The sequence below is a fragment of the Stomoxys calcitrans genome, chromosome 1 (genome assembly GCF_963082655.1).
Source record: "Stomoxys calcitrans chromosome 1, idStoCalc2.1, whole genome shotgun sequence".
Classification (NCBI taxonomy): Eukaryota; Metazoa; Arthropoda; class Insecta; order Diptera; family Muscidae; genus Stomoxys; species Stomoxys calcitrans.
This window is the reverse complement of record NC_081552.1, coordinates 216,758,497-216,779,512: the sequence shown is the minus strand read 5'-3', so window position 1 is coordinate 216,779,512 and position 21,016 is coordinate 216,758,497. Positions and strand designations below refer to the sequence as shown.

The 21,016-nt window shown below is 38.2% G+C and overlaps 1 protein-coding gene and 1 long non-coding RNA gene across 3 annotated transcripts in view; one reads left to right on the top strand and one right to left on the bottom strand.

Annotated features, from left to right (window-relative positions):
- Nucleotides 1–21,016, bottom strand: part of LOC106086176 (dynein axonemal heavy chain 3) — a 430,123-nt gene that overhangs the window by 7,190 nt on the left and 401,917 nt on the right. For both annotated transcript variants that reach the window (XM_059360617.1, XM_059360618.1), the window contains 4 exons: nt 17,918–18,077; nt 17,538–17,755; nt 17,281–17,478; nt 3,615–3,825 (listed from right to left, as the gene is read on the bottom strand). In XM_059360617.1, coding sequence (XP_059216600.1) covers nt 3,615–3,825; nt 17,281–17,478; nt 17,538–17,755; nt 17,918–18,077 — 787 coding nt within the window. The remainder of the gene's footprint in view (nt 1–3,614; nt 3,826–17,280; nt 17,479–17,537; nt 17,756–17,917; nt 18,078–21,016) is intronic.
- LOC131994171 (uncharacterized) overlaps nt 1–21,016 on the top strand; it is a 113,151-nt gene that overhangs the window by 13,590 nt on the left and 78,545 nt on the right. The gene's annotated exons all lie outside the window — the stretch shown is intronic.

Sequence of the window (21,016 nt, the reverse complement as noted above, 5' to 3'; positions counted from 1 at the left end):
TTGTATTAAGCCTCCCGTCATTCCACCAGCATATAGTCCAGATCAGACATTATTTAGATACTAGCTGAACCGGGCCCGCTCCGCTGCGCCTTCTTTTACTTTATATGGACTAAAATTATCCTTTGAATATTTATCTTCGATAATTAAAGAGCTTTTAGTGAAATTGCATGCTACGAAAATAGTATATGTATATCGCCTAACTAACAGCATAACAATATAAGTGACTTTATCTGAATCCCATATGATCTTTATTGGTATATGAATTCGCTCGGAGGGTTTTGGGTCATTAGGACCTTTTCGAAAGACCTTTAATTTGAGCCACATTTTGCTATGGTCCTAAATTTGTTTTTAGGGGGGTGTTTTTAAGGAGGGGCGGCCCCCCAAACTCTTGGCCCTTAAAAAAATATCAGCATCATGCTCTTCTGTCAAATATTATTTATTTAAACCCCATATTGCCATTGGTTTAAGGAGAGTTGAAAGGATGAGGCGTCCCCCAAACACTAGGTTCCAAAATTTGGATATCAAATTCGTTTTCTAATCTCAAATACCTTTCACATATTGGTGTGGTCGGTAAATTTTTACACTTTGGGGGGTGTTTTGGGGAAGGGGCGGTGCCCCAAATATTCATGGTCCCACATTTGGATATTCGTATTCTACCCCCAAGTACCTCTATTTTAGGCCCATAGACACCCAGAAAATTGGTCCCGAAAGTGAGTATCAATTTCGTGCACTACTACTTCGCAAGACCTTTCATTTGACATGTTCGGTAAATATGTCCGATTTGGGGGAGTTTTGGGGAGTGTGGTGGTCTCCCAAACAATTGGCCCTGAAAATATATCACCATAGCCCTCTATTCTCATATATAGATATATGATTTATTTGAACCCCATATTGCTATTGGCATTGAAATTAGATATCAATTTCGTTTTCTAATCTCAAAGTCAGCAAATATGTCCAGTTTGGGGTATGGGCCATAAAAACTACCAATGTCGAACTCCACTCTCATTAATGCCAAAATTTTCATGATGAGCAAATACGTCCTATTTGGGGGTTGTAATGGGGGTGGGACGTCCTCTAGACAGTCTGTCCCGAATGTTGATATCAGATTCATGGTCTACTACCAAATTCCTTTCATTTTAGCCCCAAATTTTCACAGTCGGCAAACATGTCCGGTTTGATATGGCCTTGAAAATTTATATCAGATTCATGCTCTACTTGAGATACCTCTTATTTGAGCCCCATATTGCAATGGTCTGCAAAAACCTCCAATTTGGGTGGTGTTATGGGTGTGGGGTGGCACATATAGACACTTTTCCACAATATTGATATGAAATTCATGCCTTTCTCCGAAGTACCTTTCATTTGAGCCGCATATTGCTATGGTCCTCTTTGGGGTGTGTTTTTGATGGGACATCCCCCCAAACACTTGGCCCGTATTCGAATTCTACACTTGGGGTGGTCCCTCTAACACCTAGTCCGACAATTGCATATCAGATACGTTTTCTAATCTTAAATACCTTTCATTTGAGTCCCATATTGTCGTGATTGGTCTAAGTATATATTGGGTAGGTTTTGGGGGGGTTCCAAAATTTGGAACCATCTTTCTTCAATTTGGCTCTGATCGGTCTAGATTTGGATATAGCTGCCATATAGACCGATCTCTCGATTTAAAGCTTGGGCCCAAAAAAGGCGCATTTATTGTCCAATGTCGCCGAAATTTGGGACAGAGAGTTAAGTTAAGCTCCTCGACATACTTCTTCAATTTGATCCATATCAGTCCAGATATGGTTATAGCTGCCATATAGACTGATCTCTCTATTTAAGGTGTTGGTCCCATAAATGGCGCATTTATTGCCCGATGTTGGCGAAATTTGGGACAGTGAGTTGTGTTGGAGCCTTCGACATTTTTCTTCAATTTTGCTCAGATCGGTTCAGATTTGGATATAGTTGCCATATAGACCGATCTCTCGATTTAATGTTATGGGGCCATAAATAGCGCATTTATTGCCCGATGTCGCCGAAATTTGGGACAGTGAGTTGTGTTAGGGCCTTCGACATCCTTTTTCAATTTGGCCCAAATCGGTCCAGATTTGGATATAGCTGCCATATAGACCGATCTCTCGATTTAAGGGTTTGGGCCCATAAAAGGCCCATTTATTGTCCGATGTCGCCGAAATTTGGGACAGTGAGTTGTGTTGATCCCTTCGATATTCTTCTTTAATTTGGATCAGATTTGGATATAGCTGTCATATAGACCGATATCTCGATTTAAAGCATTGGGCCCATAATAGGCGCATTTATTGTCCGAGTTCGCCGAGTTATGCTCTTAGACATTTTTCTGCAACTTGACCCAAATCGGTCCAGATTTGGATATAGCGGCCATATAGACCGATATTTCGATTTAAAGGCTTTGCCCCATAAAAGGCGCATTTATAATCCGATCTCACTGAAATTTTACACAGTGACTTATGTTAGGCTTTACGACATCTGCGTCATATATGGTTCAGATCGGTTTATTTTTTCGATATAGCTGCTACGGGGCATAAGGTATGCGTTTTTCACTGAATTTTGACGAAATGTGGTGGTGGGTATCCAAAGTTCGGCCGGCCGAACTTAACTCCTTTTTTCTTGTTTTCCGTCGAAGTTAAACAAACTTTTGAGGCGTAGGTATGTATTGATCTTACCCACTGGATCTTTAGGAGATTGGTAGGCGCTATACTCGGATTCAGACCTCAGTTTTACCCAACTTGTCATGGAAACTTGGTCAAGGGTTGCTACAAGAAGAGTTCCTTCGTCCTTCTCCTACCTGTGGAAGACCTCCCATTTCGTTACGACCAAGATACCCCCAATACAAACCGATCCTACTTTTTGAGCTCTTAGAGACCTTAATTTTCGGCAGATTTAATTGAAATTATCACAAGGACTTGTGTTGAGTGCCAAATATGATCCCAATCGGTCAACTGATATACCCCCCATAGAAACCGTTTCCCGGATTTGACTAATTGAGCCCCTAGAAGCCGCAATGTTCATCTAATTTGGCTGGAATTTTGACAAAAAGACTTCTGATATGATTTCCGGCATCCGTGCCCAGCATGATCCGAACAGGTCTGTATACTGATTTAGACCCCTTTTATACCGATTTTACTTGTTGGTTTTTATTGTGAGCTTTATCGAAGTCTTTCACATTTCTGCTATCATCCTGCTAAACTCTGCTTTCGTTTTAGCTGCGATGATGGTTTATTTGATATTGAGGTAGTGTGATAGGTAGATTTTCTAGCTAAGTTACAATTTGATGCCTTCTATGGTTATAGAAAAAAATCTTGTCAAACTATTAAAAATATAATAACTTCCTTTGTGCAGTGCAGTGCTTTCTTTTCAAATGGCCAAAAAGTTTGTCTCTTTGTGACTCATATATCGACTGATCTTACTTGTATTAACTTTGTTTCGTCATTGATTTCCTTTCGTTTCTATCATGTTGGCATATTATGTTACGTGTTAAATAAGAAGAAAAAGTTGTACTTAGTAAAGTTCTTTAATTCTGTTTTATAATTTGTTTTTTTTTCCTTTACAAAGTGTTAAGTAAGTGGAAATGAAATGCAAGTAGTCGTACATACCCGTATATATGCCCCAAGTTGTGGCTCCTTATCAGCTTCCATTTCGTATTGCGTCACTTCGAAATCAATTTTCACCATATCAATCTGGAAGCGATTCTTTCTTGAATAGTTTTGCAGTACACCAGTCATAAAAGATTGGGTGAAATAAAATCCGGACAGCCAATAGACTATGGGTTCGCCCTTCTCAATCCATCGTTGAAAGAATTCCAATCTGTGAAAAAAGGCGCAATAAATACCAAAGAAGGAGTCAAAAAATCAGGGTGTGAGTACAACGGCTATGACGGTATGGGCAATGGAATGCATGCGAGAACAACTTGGCCAGATAAAAGTTTCAACAATTTCAACAATCCTACTTAGAGCAGTTTTGTTAAATTTAATTAGTTTTTCTCAGCTTTTATTCGAATTTCCTTTGATCTCAAGTTAAAAATAAAATTGAGTTTTTTTTTCTTTGCTGCTGGCCAGCCATAACGGCTGAAGGAGTTGGAATGCGGGCTGGTTTTATTGATGGGGTTTTCTTGTTGGCAAAAAAGTTTAATGAAAATTCACATAACTTAAATGTTTGAGCAGAAGTGAAGCACTACATACAAATATCTGAAAATCCTATATTCCACGCTAGGATTAAAGTAAGAGGACAGAGCTCTGCACTGAGTATCTATGGTTTTTGTATAGATGTATATTTATAATTTAGTTTTATTAAATGATTGCTCTTATTATTTTATAATTTTGACGAGGACTTATTCTTTGGTTGCCTTTGCAGACGTCACTGTTATCGACGACAGTGCCAACTTTGCTATGACTAAGTTCATCATTTCTTTTCTCTTCATAAAGGAGAAGGTTGGTTGCGAAGAATTTAAGAAGACTGCATTTTCCACAATGGCACACTACTTGTATAGAAAATATATAGATATACTCGTATGTAATATACACAACTTGTCTAAGTGGCGAGGTGGTTTGTTGAAACGAATTGTGTTTGATATGACGAGGCATCAGTTGGCTTTTGGTCGGCCAGAATATATGCTGCACTAATAAAAGTCGTAAAAATCCATATCACGCTAGACTTTCTATTAAAACTATTGTTAAAAGAAACAAAAGTCTGGCGTTGCCGACTGTAGAATGGCCTACACTTTAATTTTAAGAAACAATACAAAAATGAATTTGTGTTTGTTTATAGGGTTGTTTGTTTGTTCCGTATAGACTCAAAAACGGCTGAACCGATTACCTTGAAATTTTCACAGATTGTGTAGGTTGGTCTGGAAGGAAACATAGGCTTAATTATTTTTTTGATATCGAGAGGGGGCGAACCCTCCCTCTTACCACAAAAGTACTACCCAAAAATAAAAGTGGAGCGATCGGGACAATATGGGCTCCAAATACTAGGTATTTAAGAGTAGGGTACGAATTTCATAATAAAAGTTGGGTCCAAGTACCTGGGGTGCCGCCCCAGCCCCAAAACCCCTTATAAAAGGTTTATTTGACGATTATGACAATATGGGACTAATGGTACTAAATGAAAAGTATTCAGGAGTAGATTACGAATATGGTCAGGAATTGATTATAATTTATTGATTGATAACGGAAGGGGCGGATCCTCCACCGTTACCCCAAAAACATCACCCAAAATCAAAAGTGGACCGATAAGGACAATATGGGTATCAAATGGAAAATCATTTGATACCCATATCGAAGTATAGGGGGTCACCCACACCCACAAAAACGCCCAATATGAGGCCAATCACGGATTTTTTTCGGTATCGGAAGGGGTACGGATCCTCCCCTTCATGTCAAAAACACAACCCAAAATCAAAAGTGGACCGATCGGGACAATATATGTATCAAATGAAAGGTATTGGAGAGTAAAATACGAATATGGTATTAAAATTTGAGTCTAAGTACCCATCGGGCCGCCCCCAACCCCAAAACTCCCCCAAACAGACTTATTGGACGTTCATTTCAATGAACTCATTCAATGCTCAAATGAAAGGCACTTGCGAGTAGATTTCGAATCTGGCATACAAAATCATATCGAAGTATAGGGGGTCACGCCACCCCTCAAAAACGTCATTAGACCCATTATGGCTATATGATACTTGGCTGAACGGATTTTCTTAAAAATTTCATAGATTGTGTACGTTTATTTGGAAGGAAACATGGCTATATAATTTTTAGTTATCGGGTGGAGACGGATCCTCCCCCTTACCCCAAAAACGCCACCCATATCCGAAGGTAGTCCGATGGGCACAACAAGTATATCAAATGAAGGGTATTGGAGACCAGAAAACGAATATGGTATTAAAATTTGGGTCCAACTACCCAGCGGGGTCCCCCAAGCCCAAAACTCCTCTAAACAGATATATAACACATTTATGTCAATATGGGACTCAAATGAAAAGTATTCGGCATTAGATTACAAATATGGCATAAGAAATAAGTTCCAAGTAATGGGAGATCGCCTCACTCCCAAACACCACCAAATGGGCATACTATCTGACCATGGCTTTATGGGACTCAAATGAAAGTTATTTGGGAGTAGATTACTAACATGACATTATAATTTGCGTTCAAGTTCAGGTGGCGCTTCTCCTCCTTAATATATGTCAAATAGGTTAATTGACCCATTATGACAATATGGGACTCAAATCAAATGTATTTTAGAGTAGAAAACGAATTTGATACCCAATTTTGGAGCCTCGTTTTGGGGATGCACCCTAAAGCACCTCCTAAATTGAAATAAACCGACTATGGCTATATGGAGCTCAAATCAGAAGTATTTGGGAGTAAAGAGCTAATTTGATGTCTATTTCCAGGGCAAAGTACCGGTGGCCGCTCCAGCTCCATGCTTTCGATGAAAAGCAGTTCAAGATTTTGGTCCTTGCATGAAATACGTTAGGAAAGTACATATTTATATGGAATTTATGGTTGAAACATTAACTGTATTCTATGCCACCATTGTGACTGTGATAAAATGTACGGTTTGACTCAGCTAAACCATGTCCGTCTGTCGTTTTTGTAGGTGTGAAAATTGAATTTGTTATCACAAAATTGTCCACATATGACGTTTTTATACTAAACGCAGGCGCTACGAATTTTGGTAAAAATCGATTCAGATTTGGATATAGCTCTCATGTACACACACAAAAAAATATTTCGCTTCACATTAAAGAAAATTTCGCCCAATAAACCTCTTTTCTGAAAAAAATTGTATTCTGCTTACGATAAAATTTTCTTTTTATACCCACCACCGAAGGATGGGGGTATATTCATTTTGTCATTCCGTTTGCAACACATCGAAATATCCATTTCCGACCCTATAAGGTATATATATTCTTGATCAGCGTAAAAATCTAAGACGATCTAGACATGTCCGTCCGTCTGTCTGTTGAAATCACGCTACAGTCTTTAAAAATAGAGATATTGAGCTGAAATTTTGCACAGATTCTTTTTTTGTCCATAAGCAGGTTAAGTTTGAAGATGGGCTATATCGGACTATATCTTGATATAGTCCCCATATAGACCGATCCGCCGATTTAGGGTCTTAGGCCCATAAAGCCACATTTATTGTCCGATTTTGTTGAAATTTGGGGCAGTGAGTTGTGTTAGGCCCTTCGACATCCTTTGTCAATTTGGCACAGATCGGTCCAGATTTGGATATAGCTGCCATATAGACCGATCCTTCGATTTAGGGTCTAAGGCCCATAAAAGACACATTTATTATCCGATTTCGCTGAAATTTGGGACAGTGAGTTGTCTTAGGCCCTTCGACTTCCTTCGTTAAATTGGCCCAGATCGGTTCAGATTTGGATATAGTTGCCATATAGACCGATCCTCCGGTTAAAGGTTTTAGGCCCACAAAAGCCACATTTATTATCCGATTTTGATGAAATTCAGAACATTGAATTGTGTAAGGCCCATCGACATCCTTCGTTAATTTGGCTTAGATCCGTCCAGATTTGGATATAGCTGCCATATAGATTGATCCTCCGATTTATGGTGTAAGGCCCATAAAAGCCACAATCATTATCCGATTTTGCTGAAATTTGGGACAGTGAGTTGTGTTAGGCCCTTTGACATCCTTCGTCAATTTGGTCCAGATCGGTTCAGATTTGGATATAGCTGCCATATACACAGATTTCTTGATTTATGGTTTTGGGCCTATAAAATGCTCATTTATTGTCCGATGTCGCCGAAATTTGGAACAGTGAGTTAAGTTAAGCCCCTTGATATACTTCTGCAATATCGCACAGATCGGTCCAGATTTGGATATAGCTGCCATATAGACCGATATCTAGGTTTTAGGTTTTGGGGCCATAAAAGACGCATTTATTGTCCGATGTCGCTGAAATTTGACACAGTGAGTTTGGTTAGGCTCTTCGACGTCCTTCTTCAATTTTGCCCAGATCGGTCCAGATTTGCATATAGCTGCCATATAGACTGATCTCTCGATTTAAGGATGCATTTAAAACAAGTAAAAGCGTGCTAAGTTCGGCCGGGCCGAATCTTATATACCCTCCACCATGGATCGCATTTGTCGAGCTCTTTTCCCGGCATCTCTTCTTAGGCAAAAAAGGATATAAGAAAAGAGTTGCTCTGCTATTAAAACGATATCAAGATATGGTCCGGTTCGGACCACAATTAAATTATATCTTGGAGACCTGTGTAAAATTTCAGCCAATTCGTATAAGAATTGCGCCCATTGGGGCTCACGAAGTAAAATAGAGACAACGATTTATATGGGATCTGTATCGGGCTATAGACCGATTCAGACCATAATAAACACGTTTGTTGATGGTCATGAGAGGATCCGTCGTACAAAATTTCAGGCATATCGGATAATAATTGCGATCTCTAGGGGCCAAGAAGTCAAGATCCCAGATCGGTTTATATGGCAGCTATATCAGGTTATGAACCGATTTGAACCTTATTTGACACAATTGTTGAAAGTAAAAATAAAATAAGTCATGCAAAATTTCAACCAAATCGGATAAGAATTGTGCCCTCTAGGGGCTCAAGAAGTCAAGACCCAAGATCGGTTTATATGGCAGCTATATCAGGTTATGAACCGATTTAAACCATACTTGGCACAGTTGTTGGGTATCATAACAAAACGCGTCGTGCGAAATTCCATTCCATTCGGATAAGAATTGCGCCCTCTAGAGGCTCATGAAGTCAAGACCCCAGATCGGTATATGTGGGAGCTATATCAGGTTATGAACCGATTTGAACCATACTTGGCACAGTTGTTGGATATAATTACAAAACACGTCGTGCAAAATTTCATTTCAATCGGATAGGAATTGCGCACTCTAGAGGCTCAAGAAGTCAAGACCCAAGATCGGTTTATATGGCAGCTATATCAAAACGTAGACCGATATGGCCCATTTACAATACCAACCGACCTACACTAATAAGAAGAATTTGTGCAAAATTTCAAGCGGCTAGCTTTGCTCCTTCGGAAGTTTGCGTGCTTTCGACAGACAGACGGACGGACAGACGGACGGACATGGCTAGATCGACATAAAATGTCACGACGATCAAGAATATATATACTTTATGGGGTCTCAGACGAATATTTCGAGTAGTTACAAACAGAATGACGAAATTAGTATACCCCCCATCTTATGGTGGAGGGTATAAAAAGGGCATTAAGTTCGGCCGGGCCGAACTTTGGATACCCACCACCTCGTGTATATATGCAAACCTCCTTTCGTCACAATCCTGTGAAAATTGGAAAAATTATGCACCCAAATTCGGAACGGATATTCAGTGGTCTAATAAATATAAGTCATTGTTCAATTTTGTAGAACAAAATATTGGTATTTTTGGCTTCTATTTCCAAATATAAACCGATCTGAACCATAATGGCACGGATGTCAAAAAGCCTGACATAAGTCACGGTGTCTAATTTCAGCGAAATAGAATTAGAAATGCGCATTTAGGGGGCCAAGACCTTAAATCAAGTGATCGGTCTATATGACATCAATATCCAAATCTGAACCGACCTGGACCAAATTAAACAAGGATATAATATTCATCCTATTTTATTACAACTCCACTACTATACCGTAGTTATATCTTAATAAGGGCTGGTCTCGATCGTATTTTATTCAGTTCCCGAGTATTCGTATACAAGTAAAATTTTCAGACAATAGATCGGTCTATATGGCAGCTATATCTATATAGGCTGATCTGACTCATATTTGGGTCGAATGTCCGGAGGCTTAAAACAACTCACTATTTCAAAGTTCAACGAAATCGTGTAATAAATGAAGCTTTTATTATTTTACGACGATTCGAAATATATATACTTCGTAGGGTCGGAAATTACTATTTCGATATGTTGCAAACAGAATGACCAAATGAATATGTGGTGGGTATAAAAATTTTAGGTATCATTACCAATTTCACAGTAAAATTGCAAATTGCAAATTTTGCTTATGAATATTCCACTAAGGAACAGGGGCAAACTACTCACATTTCAATGAGTGCAGTCCGATTTAAGTTTTAAGCTCAATGAGAAGGCGCCTCCTTTTTTGTATCCGAGTCCGAACGGCGTGTCCCATTGCGACACCTCTTTGGAGAGAAGTTTTACATGGCATAGTACCTCACAAATGTTGCCAGCATTAGGAGGGAAAAACAACCACTGAACATTTTTTCTGATGCTCTCGCCAGGATTCGAACCCAGGCGTTCGGCGTCATAAGGGGACATGCTAAACATATTGCTGTTCTATTCGATATTTCAGTAAATATAAAAAATTAAAGTCTGACAAGATTTAGACATAGGTTCTATTTGTTAAAAGTAGTAGGTAGACTAGGTGGCGTAGGGTATTATAAAGTTGACTGCGCCCAACTTTAGCCTTTCCTTTGTGGTGTTATGCAGTAGTTATTTCCTTCTTAAGGCGTGAAAGGCAAGTACTAACTTGGACATGTCACGCAAACTTAAAACAAGTAAAGGCGTGCTAAGTTCGGCCGGGCCAAAACTTGGGAACCCATCACCATGAGTTCTGCTAAAATATGGGAGCTATATTTGGTTATAGGCCGATTTGGACTGTACTTGGCACAGTTGATGAAGTTGAAGTCATAACAGAACACTACACGAATAATTTCAGCCAAATCGGATAAAAACCGCGGCTTGTGAGAGCTGAAGAAGTCAAAACGGTGTGTCTGGGAGTTATATGATGTTCTTGACCGATTTAAACCGTACTTGGTACAGTTGTTGAGAGTTATAACACTATGTACACTAATTGCAGCTTTCAGGTCAAATCAGGAGATCGGTTTTATGGGAGCTATATCCAAATCTGAACCGATATGGTCTTTTTGCAATTCCCAACGACATACATCAATGTTAGATATCTGTGAAAAATTTCAAGCGGCTAGCTTCACGCGTTCGACCGCTATCGTTATATCGACAGACGGACGGATGGACATGGCTAGATCGACTCAGAATGTCGAGACCATCAAGAATATATATATAGTTTATGGAGTCCTTGATCAATATTTCGAGGCGTTACAAATGGAATGACTAGATTAGTATACCCCCATCCTATGGTGGTGGGTAAAAAAAGATATAAACATTGAATTCGAATGCAAACAAAGAATAATTTCAGGCCCTCAAATCGTCGCCTTTTCCGACTGGGTAATTACCCGATTTCCCTGAAATGTCACACAAAGAGTTGTATAGGATCTCTAAATACACGTGCTGAATATAGTCTTGATCGTACCATAATATAATATAGCTGTATATAGAGCGATCTCCCTTATAGACATGATATATTTCCGTGGAGTATTTAAAGTTCGGCCAGGCTGAACTTAATATGTTTGTAGTTGTTTTGGTTATTCTATCAAATACAATTATCAATTTTAGTTTTTTAATATTCTCAACCATTGCAAAATCCATTTCCAACTAAAAATGCCTACGACATATTTATGATATCCTTCTCTCGATACGTGCATTATATACACAAAACTCAAATCCTCTTACCAATATCCAAGGCATGGCGTATACATTTTGTGCCATTATATTTGTCACACAAGGAGTCTTTATCATTACGATATTAAACTCTATTAAAGTGGCAACAATAACAGGGCAGTAGATATTCCTGAGACGACGACACTCCACGTCGCTACACGACAAAAGTAAGAATTTTCTTTTGTACATTCTGAAGTGTCAGCATAGTTGGTACTTGGTATTGCTTTGAAAGTTCCTTCCTAAGTACATTTTATGAGCTTTAATACGAGTGCAAATACGAAAAAAACTGTATTTATATAAAAGTAAACGAAGAAAAGCGTAAGCGGTAAAAAAAAAACTTTGTACAATTGCAATGAATGTTTGCGATTGTTGCGAATGACGAAAAAAAAGAATCAGATTTAGCTTTGCAATTTATATCAGAAGAGAATGATATGTTGGGTATATCGCATGGAAAACTTCACTTTAAGATGTGCAAATAATATAATTTGTTTGAGTTATTGTTGAAAAACTTAATAATTGTATTAAGAAAGTTTTTGAATATATTGAGACTTAAAGATTTAATAAATCATATAAATCGATAAAACAAGTTAAAGCATGCTTAGTTCGGGCGGGCCGAGTCTTGGAAACCCACCAGCATGGATTCTGCTAAAGGTTTGGAAGAAATGAGGTAAGCAAAAATTTAAGTTTGTAAGGGGCGAGGAAGGCTAAACGGGAGATCAGCTTTAATGGTTTTAGACCAATTTGGACAACACTTTCGATGGATGTTAGACACTACGAGCAAATTTTTAAGCCAAATCGGACAACAATTGTGAGTTTTGGTGGCTCAAGACCTCAACTCGGAAGACAGGTTTACACCGGAGCTATATCACGTTATAGACCGTATATGACCGTACATGGCACAATTGTTGGAAGTCGTAATAGATCACTTCGTGCCAAATTTCATCCCAATCAGATAACAATAGCAACTTCTAAGAGCTCAAGATATTAAATCGGGAGATCGATTTATATGGTTATACACCGATTTGAACCATAATTAGCCCGATAGTTGGAAGTTGTAACAGAACACCACATTCAGCCCAATCGGATAATAATTTCAGGTTCTAGGGGTTCAAGAAGTCAAGTCGAAGGACCACTTTATATATGAGCTATATCCAAATATGGACTCATATGGCCCATTTGCATTGCCCCAACGGCCTACATCAATAAGAAGTATCTGTGTAAAATTTCGCGCGGCTATCTTTATGCCTTTGACCGCTATCGACTTATAGTTTCAAGAAGATCAAGAATATATACACCGCAGATCAATATTTCGAGGTGTTACTAACGGTGTGACTAGACTAGCATACCCCCTATCCTCTTGGTGGGTATAAAAATTGTTACAGCAAGTAAAACGGATGTTTATTCCACTTTGGTGAAAACCCAAAACCCTTGTACGAGGGTTGCCTTTTATATTTCGGGATTAGAGAACATAAAAATAAATATGCATTTATTACCGAAAATCGTTTTATTGTTTTTCAAAATATTCTCCGTTAAGATCTATACACTTTTGCATGCGATTGTCTAAGCACTTTTGCCACTCTGATTGATGTATCTCCAAAACGTGCATTCTGAATGCATCAACCGCTTCTTCAGGTGTAGAAAGACGTTGAACTCTCTCATTACGGTAATAAAAATAAGTCATTCTGTGCCAAGTCAGGACTATATGTTGGATGACTCATCAAAACGATGTTTGAAAGCTTAAAAATGCAGTTGTTTCGGATTTTTGGAGCATTTCTTTCGGCCCATCGATACGAGCTCTTGAAAAATTGTGTGGTATCCAACGCTTAGAAATTTTTTTGACGGTCAAATGTTCATGCGATATTGAATGTATGCTTGTCCCACTAATGCCAAAGGCTATCTCAATCTCACGATAGGCCACATTCGGAAAGAGTGTGGTGCATATTACATTTCTTGTAAACGGTTTCAGCCCACTATTTCCCAGTTGGCCACAGTGGGCCATTGTCTCTGTAAGATGGGGCATCATATATCAAAATGTAAAATTTTGCCAAAAATGGCCAATAACTTGGTTACTTTAATACGTAGGACTCCAAATTGAATAGATTCGGAAAGAGCGTCGTTCAAATTATATTTTCTGTAAATAATTATATCCCACTATTTCCCAGTTGGCCATAGTGAGCCATTATCTCTGAAAAATGGGGCGTCATATATACAATTGACCAAATTTCGCCAAAAATGGCCAATATCTTGGTTTCTTGAATACTTAGGGCTCCAAATTGAATAGATTCGGAAAGAGCGTGGTCCATATTATATTTCCTGTAAACGGTTTCAGCCTACTATTTCCCAGTTGGTCACAGTGGGCAACTAACTCTGAAAAATGGGGCATCATACATAAAAATTACCAAATTTTGCCAAAAATTGCCAAGATCTTGGTTTCCTTAATACCTTAGACTCCAAATTGAATAGATCCGGAAAGAGCGTGATCCATGTTATATTTACTGTAAACGGTTTCAGCCCACTATTTTTCAGTCCGCCACATTTCAAATTTTGCCAAAAATGGTCAATATCTTAGTTTCTTTAATACTTAGGGCTCCAGATTGAATAGATTCGAAAAGAGCGTGCTCAATATTATATTTCCTATCAACGGTTTAAGACCACCATTTGCCCGTTGGCTATAGTGGGCTATTTATTTAAAAAAATGGAGCTTCATATGAAAAAATGACCAAATTTTGCCAAAAATGGCCAATATCTTGGTTTCTTTAATACCTAGGGCTCCAAATTTAATAGATTCAAAAAGAGCGTGGTTCAAATTATATTTCCTGTAAATAGTTGTATCCCACTTTTTCTCAGTTGGTTGTATCCCACTTTTTCTCAATTCGACATCCATATTTCTTTTGCGACATGTATTTTATTTCGATTTTTATTGTAATTCAATTTTTCGTCATATTTGTGTTTGAATTTTTTTTTCTTATATTAGGATTTTTATTTGGTATCAGCATTTTTTCTGTTTTAAATTTCACATATAAGTGGTGCTCTATCGTGAATTTTTATACCCTCCACCTACTCGAAATATTCGTAACTACTCGAAATATTCGTCTGAGACCCCATATAGTATATATATTCTTGATCGTTGTGACATTTAATGTCGATCTAGCCATGTCCGTCCGTCTGTCTATCGAAAGCACGCTAACTTTCGAATGAGTAAAGCTAGCTGCTTGAAATTTTGCACAAATACTTCTTATTAGTGAAGGTCGTTTGGGATTGTAAATGAACCATATCGGTCCATGTTGTGATATAGCTGCCATATAAACCGGTCTTGGGTCTTAACTTCTTGAGTCTCTATAGGGTGCAATTCTTATCCGATTGGAATGAAATTTTGCACGTCGTGTTTTGTAATGATATCGAACAACTGTGCCAAGTATGGTTTAAATCGGTCCATAACCTGATATAGCTGCCATATAAACCGATCTGGGGACTTGACTTCTTGAGCTCCTAGAGGGCCCAATTCTTATCCTATTTGGCTGAAATTTTGCATGATTTTGTTTATTATGACTTTCAATAACTGTGCCAAATAAGGTTCAAATCAGTTTTAAAATTGATAATGCTGCCATATAAACCGATCTGGTATCTTGACTTCTTGGGCCTCTAGAGGTCGCAGTTATTATCCGATTTGCCTGAAATTTTGTACGGCGGATCCTCGCATGACCATACGTGTTTGTTATGGTCTGAATCGGTCTATGGCCTGATACAGCTCCCATATAAATCGATCGCTCTATTTCACTTATTGAGCCCCTAAAGGGCGCAATTCTTATTCGAATTGGCTGACATTTTACACAGGTCTCCAACATATAATTCAACTGTGGTCCGAACCGGACCATACCTTGATATCGCTCTAATAGTAGATCAAATCTTTTCTTTTATCCTTTTTTGTCTAAGAAGAGATGGAGGGAAAAGAACTCGACAAATGCGATCCATGGTGGAGGGTATATAAGATTCGGCCCGGCCGAACTTAGCACGCTTTTACTTGTTATTGTATATTATAATATATTTTTACACACATGGATGGGGGTATACTTATCTAGTCAATCCGTTTGTAACACCTCGAAATAAAGACCAAAAACCTAATAAAATATATATATTATTGATTGTCTCGACATTCTGAGTCCATCTAGCCATGTCCGTCTGTCGAAATCACGAAAGCGGTCGAACGCGTAAAGCTAGCCGTATAAGATTTTGCACATATACTTAATATTGATGTAAGTCGATAGGGATTGCAAATGGGCCATAACGGTTCAGATTTGAATATAGCTTCCATATAAACCGATCTCCCGATTTGACTTCTTGAGGCCCTGGAAGCCGCAATTTTCATCCGATTTGGCTAAAGTTAAGCAGATAGTGTTCTATTGTGACTTCCAACAACTGTGCCAAGTACGATTGAAATTGGTCCTTAGCCTGTACAGCTCCAATATCTCTCGATTATCCTTATTGAGTTCCTAGAAGCTTTAATTTTTGCTGGCCGTGCTCTATATGGTTCAGATTGGTCTATATTTGGATATAGCTGCCTAAAAGACCAATATTGAACCAAAATTGAACTATGACATGTATTTATTAGACCGCTCAATGTCCGTGCCGAATTTGGTTCAAATTTCACCATATTTAGACCATTTTTCACCGGATTATGATAAAAGGTGGTTTACATATATACCCAAGGTGGTGGGTGGGCAGGATACCTTACAAATGTAGCCAGCATTAGCAAGGGGATAACCACTGCCGATAATCTTGTTGATGTTCACACCGTGATTTGAACCCAGACGTTCGGCGTCATAGGCGGTCATGCTAACCTCTGAGCCAAGGTGGCATAGTTGGCACAGTTGTTGAAAGTCGTAATGGAACACTATGTGCAAAATTCCAGCCAATTCGGACAAAAATTGCGGCTTCCAGGGGCTCAAGAAGTCAAATCGGGAAATCGGTTTATATGGGAGCTATATCCAAATCTGGACCGATGTGGGCCATTTGCAATCTCCAATGGCCTACATCAATACTAAGTATGTGTGCAAAATTTCAAACGACTAGCTTTTCGCGTTCGACCTCTATCGTGATTTCAAGAGACGAGCAGACGGACATGGCTTGATCGACTCAGGATGTCGAGACGATCAAGAATATATATACTTTATGGGGACCTAGTTCAATATTTCGAGGTGTTACAAACGGAATGACTAGATTAGTATATCCCCATCCTATGGTGGTGGGTGTAAGAACGAACAAAGGAAGACGAATCATTGTTCACCATGGCAGTGCGAGGTCTCATACTTCGGCTCAAACCAGCGTCTTTTTGACCGGTCAAAACTTCGAATTGATGAGTCATTCAGCTTGCAGTCCTGACTTCTTTTTGCTCGTCACACTAAGATAAAAATGCGTTGTAAATAATTTTCGACACCAGAAAATGCAGTTTAAGCTTTCAATAACCATGTTTTGGAGTTGTCTCAATTATTGTAGAAAAAGTGCCTCAACAATTAGGTTGAGCACATGCAAAAAAAGCCATTTTTGATGATGACAAATTTGTATTTTCATTATTAGGCAAGAAACTTATATGGCAGCCCTCGTACTTGTTTCAACCAAAATAAATTCTTTTTTATTGTTTGTTTTTAATTAAAAAAAAAACTAGCATGAAGGTTAGATCTTGAATACCTTAAGTTTTAGACGTACCTTGCAAGAAAATCATTGATATAGCCTCCCAATGGCTTCAATGAAGGATAACTTTTTTTGAGCCAATCATCAGGCAATTTCCCAATAACCATGGAACGATGAGTTCTCTCCAATTCTGGGATCATGGCTATTTGTCCTTGTATGGCCTTTTGGACATTTATTAGACTTGTACGTATAGCTTCCAGCAGACGATTAAATCTAAAAAAGAGGCATTATTATTAAGAAAATGTCAAGTGCAAAATCCTCTAGGCACTTACCTTATCAACTCCTGTCTCAACACTGTATTCATGGAATTTGTATAGACCACAGGATATTTAGCGCTGGCTTCTTCTAAATTAAAAGCAATAGGTAAACGTGTCAAAATATCCCTACATATCTGAAAAGCAGGATCAACTTGAACCCCATCACCACCAGTACCACTAGATTTCACCGAGGCCATCAAATCCGTCTGGGTCTTCAACACTCCCTGTATTAACTGTTTTCATACAAAGTAGAGAGAAAAGCAAGGAGGCATATAAATGAAGTGTGGGTTATTTTCTTTCTTGTTTTTGTTTAATTTAGAATATCTTTTGAAATGGAATTTTATTAATAATACAGAGAGAATTTCTTTCATCATACGTTTTCATTTCACACTTACACTATTTGTTTCTTTATTATTGCGATTTATGTCGGCATTCTCGTGTAAACCATAAACCTCTGGATGGGGACTTAAAGGAAAATCCATGATGTATTCCAAGGCATTGACACGTGTAGGATTCAATGGTACTCTATAGGTACCAGACTGTGATAGAGCATAGCTAGCAAAGGGGGTGACACAAAAAGCAAAAAGGATTCAATGGATAATTTGACTACGTTTGTACGCTGGTGTGTTTGATTCAATGGTAAAAAGCATAAAATATTCATTGAATTCTACTAAAAATTTTAAGTTGCATTTCTTGTGTGGTTGAGGATTCAAATAAAATAAAAACCGAAATCCTTGAACCTTTAAACGGGTAAGAATTCAATTTCAACTTAACATCCTTGTTGTGTTGGTGCAAAAGATATGAAGCGACAGTTTCTTATTTTATATATTTTTTCGATATTTAATTTATAGTTTTGGGCAGAGACGTTCCCTTGTATGGGGGTAAGACAGATTTTTTTCCTTTAAATATAGGCAAAAAACTCACTCACTGGTAGTGCAGAAAATTTTTGTGCGAAGCTTGAATTACAAAAACCATGACAGAACACCAAATGCAAACTTTTAGCCAAATTGTAAGAGAAGGTAAGGTTATGTAATGGCAGTTATCGATAACAGGCTCGCTTACTCACTACTCTTGCAATGATAAACTAAGCTCGTTACCAACTCAACCACTGCGGAAGTTCTTGTGACGGAAGTGAATTAGCAGTAACCTGGTGGCAAAAAAATAAGGCAGCAGAAGCTTAAGGTTGGAGAGGCCCGTGGACACATTGGACCAAATTCTTATAACCGATGTGTACTCAACTTCCATATACCTTTCATTTTATACCCATATTGTCTTAATCGGTAAATATGTCCTGTTGAGGGCTTTTGGGGGGTGGGGAGGCAACTCAGACACCGAACATTTAGCGTGAAATTTGTATAACAAGTTCATACTCTGCTCTTAAATACATTTCATTTGATATCCATATTGTCCGAATCGTTAAACATGTCCGTCCGGATGGCTTTTGAGATGGGGCGTCCCCTAGGTTATTTGACCCTAAAGTTTTAAACCAATTTTGTGTTATCCGCCCGAAGGGGGATATCAAAATTGTAGAACCCTTTTTCACGGGGACGCAAATTCTACCCTCTGTGAAAATTTCATAAAAATTGGTTTAGCCGTTTGTGAGTCTATACGGAACAGACAAACAAACAAACAAAGCGCAAAATTATTTGCTATATAATTTAAAATAAAGTTAAAGCATTTCTACTTTAAAACACTGGAAGAACAAAATTTAGTTATTTGTAGGGCAAGATATACATATATATATAGCCCAAGATTTAATTTTATCTAATGCCAGATATAATTATATCCAAGGCCAGATATAGTTATATATAGCATATCTCTTTAGATATAATTATATATAGCAGATATAATTATATCTGGTCTCATATCCAATTATATATACTACCACATATAATTAAATACAGCATCAGATAAATTTATATGAAATTGGATATGGCAAATCCTTGTTTTACTCGGATAGTAATTATTTAAAATTTTTAAGAAACTTTTTTTTTAAATTTTTTAAAAAAAATTCTTTTTATTCCCTTAACCACTCTATTTTTACAACTAAAAAGAATCGTTTTCTCAATATTTTATCACCATTTAGAGAAAAAATGTGGATTTTAATGACTTTTCTATAAAATCGCATTATCTGTCAAAACTAGTAGGATCGTTGCGATAAATTATTTTTCTAGAATTGAACGCGCCAAATGCAACAAGACAATAAAAAGGGTTATTTGATTTTTATACCCACCACCATAGAATGGGGTTATACTTATCTAGTCATTCCGTTTGTAACTCCTCGAAATATTGATCTAGGACCCCATAAAGTACATATATATCTTGATCGTCTCGAAATTCTGCTTCGAACAAGCCATGTCCGTCAACAAGCCATGTCCGAAATCAGCGTTCGACCGCTATGAACGCGTAGAGCTAACCGCTTGATACTTTATATTGATGTAGGCCGTTGGGGATTACAAATGGGCCATTTAGGTTCAGATTTGGATATAGCTCCCATATAAATCGATCTCCCGATTTGACTTCTTGAGCCCATGGAAGCCATAATTTTTGTCCGATTTGGCCTAAATTTTGCACATAGTGTTCTGTTATGACTTTCAACAACTGTGCCAAGTAAGGTCGGAATCGGTCAAGATATAGCTCCCATATAAACCGATCTCCCGATTTTACTTCTTGAGCCCTTCAAGCTGCGATTTTCAGCCGATTTGGCTGAAATTTTGCATATAGTGTTCTGTTATGACTCTCAACAACTGCGCCAAGTACGGTCCAATTCGGTCTATAACCAGATACAGCTCCTTTATTTTAGCAGAATTCCTGGTGGTGGGTTCCCAAGATTCGGACCGGCCGAACTTGGCACGCTCTTACTTGTTTTGGATATTGAAAAATTACGACGTTCTATATGGAAATTTTCTAGGTTTGGGGGTCGAGCAATTTTAACTCCACTCCGACCCCGTTCAGATTGCTCGACTATTATTTTGTCCGTCCTTTTACAACACATCGAAATATCGATTTACGATTCTAAAAAGCAATTATATTCTTGATTGTCGTAAAAATGTAAGTCTACAGTGTTTAAAAATAGAGATTTTGAGCTGTAACTTTGCACTGATTCCATAATCAAGTTAAGTTCAAAGATGAACTATATCTTGATATAGCCCTCATAAATGCCCGTAAAAGCAACATTTAGTATCCGATTTCGCTGAAATATGAGACAGTGAGTTGTGTATGGGCACTCGATGTCCTTCTTCAGTTTGGGCCAGATCGGTCCAGATTTGGATATTGCTGCCATATAGACCGATACCTCGATTAAAGGTTTTGGGGCCCATACATAGACCATTTTTTGTCCGATTTCGTTGAATTCGACATCATTTTTCAACTTGGGCCAGATCGGATATAGCTGCCATATAGACGGATCTCTCGATTTGAGGTCTTGGACCCATAAAAGGTGCATTTATAATCAGATTTTCGAAATCCGTGTCTCATATGGCTTAGATCGGTCA